The sequence below is a fragment of the Adiantum capillus-veneris genome, chromosome 5 (assembly GCF_014529385.1).
Source record: "Adiantum capillus-veneris isolate H3 chromosome 5, ASM1452938v2, whole genome shotgun sequence".
Classification (NCBI taxonomy): Eukaryota; Viridiplantae; Streptophyta; class Polypodiopsida; order Polypodiales; family Pteridaceae; genus Adiantum; species Adiantum capillus-veneris.
The window spans coordinates 116,534,598-116,543,640 of record NC_140935.1 but is presented as its reverse complement, the minus strand read 5'-3'; the positions used below and the strand labels follow the sequence as shown (position 1 = coordinate 116,543,640).

Below are 9,043 nucleotides of genomic sequence, written 5' to 3'. Positions count from 1 at the left end.
CATGCCAAGGGCTGCTACTAGTTGTGGACAAAGGATTCTAAGTATGGATGGGCAAGGGCCTATATTATGGGTGGTAGGACGGAGAATCCTACAATAGCTCCCTCAGTCTTACATTAGTATCAAAGCTCAAGGGAAGAGGGAAGCTATGGAGGAGGCGAAAATCTTCTCGCGTGGTGTTGCATGGCATCTCCCTCCCTCCCTCTCTCTCTCTCTCTCTCTCTCTCTCTCTCTCTCCATTATATATGAGATTCCTAGTGTCCATGTTGGTGAGAATCTTTTGAGCAAAAGAAAAGAATTTTTCTACTACCACATCATGGGTGACCACCCCCTACCCACCTTTTGGTAGAGAGATTTTTTCTCCCTTTTGCAATGCAAAGTGCTGGTAGGGTAGCTTGGTCTTAGATCATCTGGCTGAGACAAATCAGCACAACAAAGCCAACGGGAAGTCAATTGATGAGATAGACTACAGGTCCACCATAGTTGAGCGGTGAAGATTTAGGCAGGGCAAGGCTATTAGGTGTTGGAACTTTTGGGGGAGCTTCTTCTTGGGGAGATGAGTGTAGGGAACAAAGACTCAAATTATTCTCTCTCTCTCTCTCTCTCTCTCTCTCTCTCTCTCTCTCTCTCTCTCTCTCTCTCTCTCTCTCTCTCTCTCTCTCTCTCTCTCTCTCTCTCTCTAAACCTCCGCACATGCATAGCAGTGGTGGCTGCTCCCGGCAAAAAAGTGTTGAGAGTCCACCAGAGACCTGCCACGCCCTCTCTCTCTCTCTCTCTCTCTCTCTCTCTCTCTCTCTCTCTCTCTCTCTCTCTCTCTCTCTCTCTCTCTCTCTCTCTCTCTCTCTCTCTCTCTCTCTCTCTCTCTCTCTCTCTCAACATGCACATGCATAGAAGTGGTGGCTGCTCCCAGCAAAAAAGTGTTGAGAGCCCACCAGAGGCTCAATAGAGACTGGAATTACTCTCTCTCTCTCTCTCTCTCTCTCTCTCTCTCTCTCTCTCTCTCTCTCTCTCTCTCTCTCTCTCTCTCTCTCTCTCTCTCTCTCTCTCTCTCTCTCTCTCTCTCTCTCAATCTGCACTCAGGCATAGTAGTGGTGGCTGATCTTGGCAAAAAAGAGTTGAGAGCCCACCAGAGGCCTGCCACGCCCCTCCACCTAGCCACTGAGAGACTCACCAGCAGTGGATCGACACCATCGCAATGTCATAGGGTACACCTAAATGGTCACCCCCGGTGCGAGTTGTTCATGTGGAGGAAAAACAACTCATTGTCTATGACACAAGGATCATGCGACAAAATAGGTTGATGTTTGACTTAACAGCCATCTGACCTGATAGTTCTACAATATGTGTGCAAGCAGCCAATAGATGGTGAAGCTTCGATCTCAACCGGCTAGCTGTTGGAGACCGGTGCATGTGTGTACTCTCAACCGACCAACTATTGGAGACTAGATTGAGGTACTCCAATAGATTACTTTGTTTCTATTGCCTTGTGATCACTATTGTCTTCAAAAACAAAGCCACTCCTCTCCTCGTGGATTTTTGAGATAGTGCCTAGTGCAAAGTCTTCCTTCAGGTAAAAAATACTCTAAATATCATGGAGAAAATGTATGTAATATCACCAATTCCAAATTCTAGCACACTAGGAAGCATCAACTCGGCTTATTTCTCGTTGAATTTAGACACATCCAACGGTAGCTTGATTTTGTATGTTTGCACAAACTTCTACTTTGTTCAACCTCCTTTAGTTCTACCTCAAGTTCAATAGCCTCCTTGATCTTATCCATTTTATTGTAGTCTTTCTCCTTGTCTTCTTGTTCATATGGTCATAGATCTTGTTCCTCCATAATATCCTTGGGGTTCTTCATAAAATTAGCAAATAGGCAATTTAGTATAGAAGAAAGTCAATCGACAAGCTTGCATTATTTTTTGTGCATGGGGCACCATAATGGTTTGTATGACAGTGACAAGTGATAGTATTTTTTGTACGAACATCCTTTGGTATCACAATACTTAAGTGGACCACCACCATGTCATCAAGGATGACCCTACCCTTTTGAACCTCCAACTCAAACCTCTCTCTTTCAGGTTTTAAGAAATTGGTGTGCTGAGCTAGAATATTGTCAAGAATGAAGGTGGCATTAAAGATGCAGAATACCTTACGGAAGTTATTAGCAGCTTATGAAGATACTACAAAGTCAAAAGGCCTTTTATTGATGATTGTCAAGTCTTTTAGAATAAGTGCCTCCTTTTTCCTCCACTCTTTTGTGCTGCTCTTTGTAGGTGTCCCAAAGGAAATGGTTTAAAAATCCATGTCCCTCTTCTGTACAATAAGCACATGAACCTTAAGGGGTGCAATGTCCTCATTTGTAGAAGGTTCTAGCTCTACTTCTTTAGCATCTAGAGATGAGCTCATGGAAAGGTCCTCTACTATCTCTTCTTTTGTAAAATGCTAATGCAGCTCTGCATATAGTAAATCAAGGACAATGGATCATACTAAACACTCCTCTATCTATCTTTCAATTGGGATAAGAGTTTAATCCTAGGGGTCCAAAACCCACCAAGACTCCAATCTCGGTAGATTTTCTAGATTTGCCCATTGATTTTTATCCTTGGCTAAGGGAAATAGGTGCTTCTATAGGCAAAGTGCTTGGTTAGAGGGCTGGGGGGGGGGGGGGGGATTTGATCGGGATCATTTCCAAATGGGACCCTCAATTTCTCATAGAAATTGATCTCAATCAGGGAATTAAAACTAAAATTCCTGTTAGGAGTTCCAATGATAGATCTCTTCATGTTCAACGAGCCGCTTCCAAAAATCTCCCTAATGCATGTTTTCATTGCATGAAACAAGGCCACCTTATCAAGGATTGCCCGGATCTCATGCCCTATGACACTAGTGCAAAAATCCCTCAACCCAAACTTGAGAATTTCCATACAGTCTCTAAATAAACCTTTGCCAAAAACAAAAAAGGTTTAGTTAACCCTCCTAACAAAAAAAGACAGCTTCAGTTGCCTCTTGGATGATGTTTTGATCCCTTTTATTATGATATTCCATCAGATCATGATTGCAACAAGAATGAGGATGTCACTCTGGAGATAGGTCATCAACATGCCTCTGCACCTAAAGATCCTAGCACTAATGGCAACAAGGATAAAGAGATTCCTTCCCGAATTCAAAATGATGCTAATCCCTCCTTTGAGAGTGATGAGCAATCAATCCCTAACACCGAGCCTTCTACCCCTCCTATATTGAATGCTAAAACTAAACTAATGAATGTTGATGCCTTTGCTGAACAGCTTGACAGCTCGGGATGAATCCACCAAGTCCAAATTGGCTGTGGATCCTTCTCAATATTTGGATGTCATTAAAAGACCTTAGTTTCTCTGGCTAAGCCTTTAAAAAGCAGTAAAAAATGTAAACCCCCACAATTAAAGGGTTTAGTCTAAATTACAAAGGTTTCACACACCCCATAAAATCATATGCCATCAAATCTTAGCTTTAAGACACTAATCAAAATCAATAGGAAGTTAAAATTTTTAGGCTGAAACCTCCTCTCCAATCTTAAAAGCATAGGAGTAGAAAGGGTTTATTCAGGGGAGATTTATTTTGAATGCAATCATTACTCTCTGGGAAGCTATTGATTAGGCCTTGGAAAGTGGACAAGACTTTATTTTGACAAAGCATATGATAGAATACAATAGGACTTTATCTTTCAATCACTCTCTGACATAGAATTTGAAAAGAAATTTATCAAATTTGTGCAAATTATCTCTGGTAATGCTTTTGCCAGAATCCTTTAGGGTTTCTAGTTTTCCTTGAGTTTCTGCCAAGACATCACCCAAGGCATATTTAGCAGTATCCAAATAGTACCAATGCAGTACCAAAATATTTCCAAATAGCACCAAAAGTACCAAAGACAGTAACAACATAGTACCCAAGTCAAACCCAACACTACCCTATAAGACCAAAAAAGCTGTAACTAAAAAGTATACAAAGCAAAACCAAAAGAGGTGAAAACAACACTAATAAAAAAATCACCCAGAGTATCGGGATTGTGCCAACATAGCATCCAATACAAAATGAAATGTTCAATATATGAGTACCCAGAAGTACCAAACCAGTCCAATGGAGTACCAAACGTAATAAAGAAGCACTAGAATTTTTCAAGGAACGTGCCAACATAGCACCTTGCGAATTTGAAGGATGAAAAGGGCCTTTATTTTTTCTTTTTGGAGCTGCTCACATAATTACGAAAAGCGAAAAACGCAATTGTCTTGGTGATGAAGCAAAAGCACGCGCTCAAGGTAACGTGACGGCCGCGGCATTTCTATACGTAGCCTAGCACTATATAACAGAAACAGAGAGAAAAATGGAACTTTCAATGTACCGTGTTGTGACTTCACCATTTCATCAGCTACTTCCAACGATTAATATGAAGCAGCAGGCAGCGTCGATATGCTGCTCAACGTCGTCAAGAAGCAAGAAGGCGAGAGTGGACTCGCCCACAAAGGTAAAGCAGGTAATTATTAGCAGCTCAACAAGAAGCAAGAAGGCCAGAGTAGACGTTGATGAATTTGCAAGAAATCATGAGGATTTCAAAACAATCACGGCAGACGTGTTGCTTCCCAAGCTGCCTGTGCCATGCCTTCTACGTTTTCGCTCTGTCTGTAAGGCTTGGAACGCTGCAGTCATGTCCCCTGTTGCTGCTCAAACTACTCATAAGGGCTACAGCTACTTCATCCTTTCTAACACATTTTGCAAATCAGCAGAACAGAGGCTCGCCTTCTTGGATCCTCTCACTCTTGCCAGCAAGTCTGTGAGTCCTCCCTTCCCTTTGCCTTCCTCCTCTGAGGCCAGAGTGCTCTTCCTGCACTCCTCGCAGGGCCTGCTTGGCCTCTTGCTTTACAATTTGCGCACATGTGCTTCAACTATTCGAGTATGGAACGTGGTGAACAACTCTTGGAAGGAACTGCCCCCCTGTCCTTTGCTTGCCTCCAATCCCAGGCTCCAAGAACCGCCCCTGGCTATTGTGCCGGAGGCTCTTGCGCTTCCTTTGCTCGATAATTCCGGTCTGTTTGAGAACTTCTTTGCCAGAATTTCTCTCACCCCTGACAACAAACACTTCTGCCTCACTCTTGCTGGGGTTGGAATTTCCATATGGTCTCTCGCTACATATAGCTCCTTGTCTGACACATGGGATGTTGATTCCGCCACACCATTCAGCTCCGGTACCAGCTGCATTGAAGATGTCGATTTTGGAGCAAGGTCCATCTTCCCAAGGAACCACTCCCGCTCCTGCGTCATCCTTGATGGAAAGCCGATTGTGCAAGAGGCTCGGAGACTAATCCCGCCCATTCTAGAGCAGGACTTTGATGAGGAGGCGATGGATTTCTGTGACGACTCTTATTTATACGACTCAGAAGAGGATGAGAAGCTAGAAGCTGAGGGGAATGAAGAGGAGGGTATTAAGCCAGAGGAATATAAGGATCAAGATGTCGAAGAGGAGCCAGAGGAAGGGGAAAGGGTCGACGCTGGTGCAGGGCATTCCAACTTTAAGTTGATGATCAAGGCATATGATGCAACATCAAAGCAATGGAAGGAAGCCCACACAATGGAATATGAACCGCCTCCTTACAATGTTGTCAAGTATGGTGCGCTCTTGGAGTGTCGCGGGCGCCTTTTCATGGTGGGCAAGTCCAAGAAACATAGAGATGTAGAGATCTGGGAGGGTGTCAGTGGCGCTTGGAGAAACATTGCCACCATGCCCAGCTGCTTTGGAGCACATTACAGCCATGAGCTCTCTTGCCTTGCTACCGATTCCTCCCTCATCCTCGTCGGACACGATAAGTTCACATGTCTCTACAACCTCGCACAAGCTACCTGGACACCGCTCTCTTTCTCGCCACCACCATACGACATTGGAGTTCTCCATGTTTCTCTTCATGCAAGCTCCTGCATTCTAAGTGCCTAAAAGGCATTATCTGATTGCAACATATAAACCCCAATTGTATTAAATAAAATGGGTCTTCTTAATTGCAATCAACTGTGAGTATGGTCTATGCAGGCAGTACACATCATGAGAACTCTTGTGTTATTCATTTCACGATATGCCTAATGTGTAATTCAATCCTTCAGAAACGGATTTCTACGTGCTCTTTGAACATTCTCTATACAGTCTCTGGTGTTGTCCTTACATTTTGCAGGTTTGTCTTTTGTGTATAAGTATTAAGAGGACCATATGACATACCTACACATTTTAAAACCATGGTTTTTGCTGATATACTTCCTGCATCAAGGGTCATTTGGGTTCTCCATTAGGGAAGCTGTATGCCATTTGTGAGGCGTGAATCATTGCAGTACCAAACAGTAACTACATTTGAAGTTGAGTGAATCACACTCTCAATCTGTGCTCACATTGCCAAATGTCCACACTTGCCATACATGTCTATAAGTGTGCTACTCAAAAACTTGTTTTTCTCCATTTCTGTAGCGTATAAAATAAAACTAGGAATGTCCTTACTAGTGCACACTTTCAGAGCACTTGCAAGGGTGAGAAAACCCTGCTTCACCATATCTCACACCATCGTCACACCCCTGCCGGACATATGCCAAAAGCATGGGGTTCCATGTGACCACATCATCTCGAATAGGCATACCTAACGAGCTTCTGAGGGAGACCCTAAGATTAGACTAATGTAAAAGCAGAGACTAAAGTCATTATCAGAAGTAATGCCATAAGTATGAACCCTCTGGATTTGATCAAGCCTGCACATGCCTTCGGAATGGGGAAAAAAGAAAATCCATTACAGATCAGGCCTTCTTGCGTGATGGGCTCCGGCCAAAACATGATATCCTTATTCGACCGGTTTAATTCTGCATATGACGGAATGATCGGAATCCATACAACAGCATCTCTGCTTCTTATAAATTTAAAAACCTGTAATGCATCATCTAGGTTTGCACATTTTGCATACATCTCTACAAGACTACTGCCCACAAGGACACTCGACTTCAATCCATACTTCTCGATATGGCAAGCTTTCCTCTTTCGAGATTTCAAATTGGCCATGGCTCGTACGTGAATAGGGGACCCAGGGTTGGAATCTGAAGATTTCCAAAGTACGAAATTGAAAGGCTATTTTGCTCTCTCTCTCTCTCTCTCTCTCTCCCTCTCTCTCCCTCTCTCCCCCCGAAGGAGTGGCGAGCTAGTCTACAACCCGAGGAGGTAGGAAGTGAGGAAGGTGAAGCGGGGAGGCAAGCAGAGGCAGCGAAGACGCACACAGGGGTGTCGCAGATCTCTCTCTCTCTCTCTCTGTGGACGCGAAATAGGCAATGGGCATGACCAAGGTGAGGGGATGGGAGCAGGGTGCGGAGTGCAGAAGGTGCCGACATGGCTTTTGTGGAGCGTTGCAAAGGGGGAACATCACTAGCCTCATGACTAAATAACACATAGTATTAACGACGGGGGTAAGGGGATCGAGGGCAGAGAAGTGCGCGCACGAAAATCGGAGAGGTTGCAACCGTAGATGGGCACTTAAAAACTAAACCCGGTCACAGACTAAACCCGGCCACAGATTAAACCCGGGCAGCACCTATATTTTAAATAGAAAACCCCAAAAACCCGGGCCATGGGTACAACATGTGCGCGCGGGTGGGATGGTTACCCCATGCATCACAATCTGGGTGACGAGGCCCTGGGTTCAAATCGAGTCGCCGCCCGGGTTCTTTTTCGCGTTGACTTGCTGCGCGTCCGGGTTTAATCTGCTTCGGGCTCCTCGCATCCACTTCCGCGCCGTCGATCCCCTTACCCCCCCCTCTTTAATGTTATGTGTCACTTAGTGTCGTGGCATCACTAGGGTAAAGGGGCCAATAAAACACCACCCCCCAAAGAAAGGACAATGACACCCCCAATAATGACACCCCCAATAATAAGACAAAGCTGAACCAACTTTGTGCAATTCAAAAGAATGCTCAACGTTCGTTTTATTTGAAATGCAACCTTTTCATTGGACAATGGATGACTTTAATCCTTGTTGGCACCCATGTGTTTCTTTTGGGGTTGGTGTGTCTTCTTTTTCACACCCATTTTTGTTACACTGGAATGCATAAATGGATTAATAACTTTCGGCTCCGATCGTCAAAAAAATTGAAGCTCTCGACGAAGCGAATCAAATGAGCTACTGATTGGTTATAATTGGACTCGGAGATCGGAGATCTAGGCTCCCTCTCTTAGGTGGCCTTAAGTTGAGGGTTTTACCGTAGGAGTGTGACCTGGACTTTGGGGGTGCGGGCAATATATATATTCTGCGTCATGTAATAAATATCTGAATTTCTTTATTAGTGAGCCAATAAGCCAAGGCGAGAGTTTCTCTCGCTTGACTCTAGAAAAAAAATTGAAGAAGATTCTGACCAACTCAGCTTTTTCAAAAATCAACCAGACATACTGATGGTAACGCTAGCTCAAAAATCTGGTGATGATCCTTTTCGAGTATAAGTTGGCGGCGGGGAGCAGGGCCGAAAATTGCAACCCTTCCCGCCCTTCTTTTGTTGCTAGCCCTGCACATGACGGGCAAATTTATAATAGCCCTTCCCAAGGAAGGACAAGTTGTTCGACTGACTCTGCCCCAAGGAAGGGCATATTTTTGCAAGCCCTTCCTAGGGAAGGGCAACCTTTCAAAATGCCCTGCAGAGATTAATCATGTCAATGCTTGACATTGTGACTTTCGGACTTGTACCCAGAGGATGTTCTATGGACTTTGAGAGTCACTAATGAGTATAGAATCTGATTTTGTAGGTTGTGCAAGCATGCATTGCCATACACCTTAAAAAAAGTTAAGGTGTACTTTTTAATATAGGGAATTTCAAGTATGCTTTTTAATATAGGGAATTTTAACGCGTTGGGCATACTGTAAAGGCAACAAAATATGAAGTTTGAACTTGAGAGTTGAATGTTCAATTCCTCGCAGGTTTTCTAGTGAAGGCATCAGGCTTGAATGATGGGTCTCGTCACTCGTGTCTCTCATCCACCAATTGCTGACACAGAGCTTCTAT

At 44.0% G+C, this 9,043-nt stretch overlaps 1 protein-coding gene across 1 annotated transcript; it reads left to right on the top strand.

The window, feature by feature from the left end:
* Positions 1-4,252: 4,252 nt before the first annotated feature.
* LOC147457963 (uncharacterized) lies at positions 4,253-6,140 on the top strand. Its single transcript, XM_086511732.1, has one exon. The coding sequence runs from the start codon at positions 4,362-4,364 to the stop codon at positions 5,961-5,963; it is 1,602 nt and encodes a 533-aa protein (XP_086367858.1). The 5' UTR covers positions 4,253-4,361; the 3' UTR covers positions 5,964-6,140.
* The last annotated feature ends 2,903 nt before the right edge of the window (positions 6,141-9,043 follow it).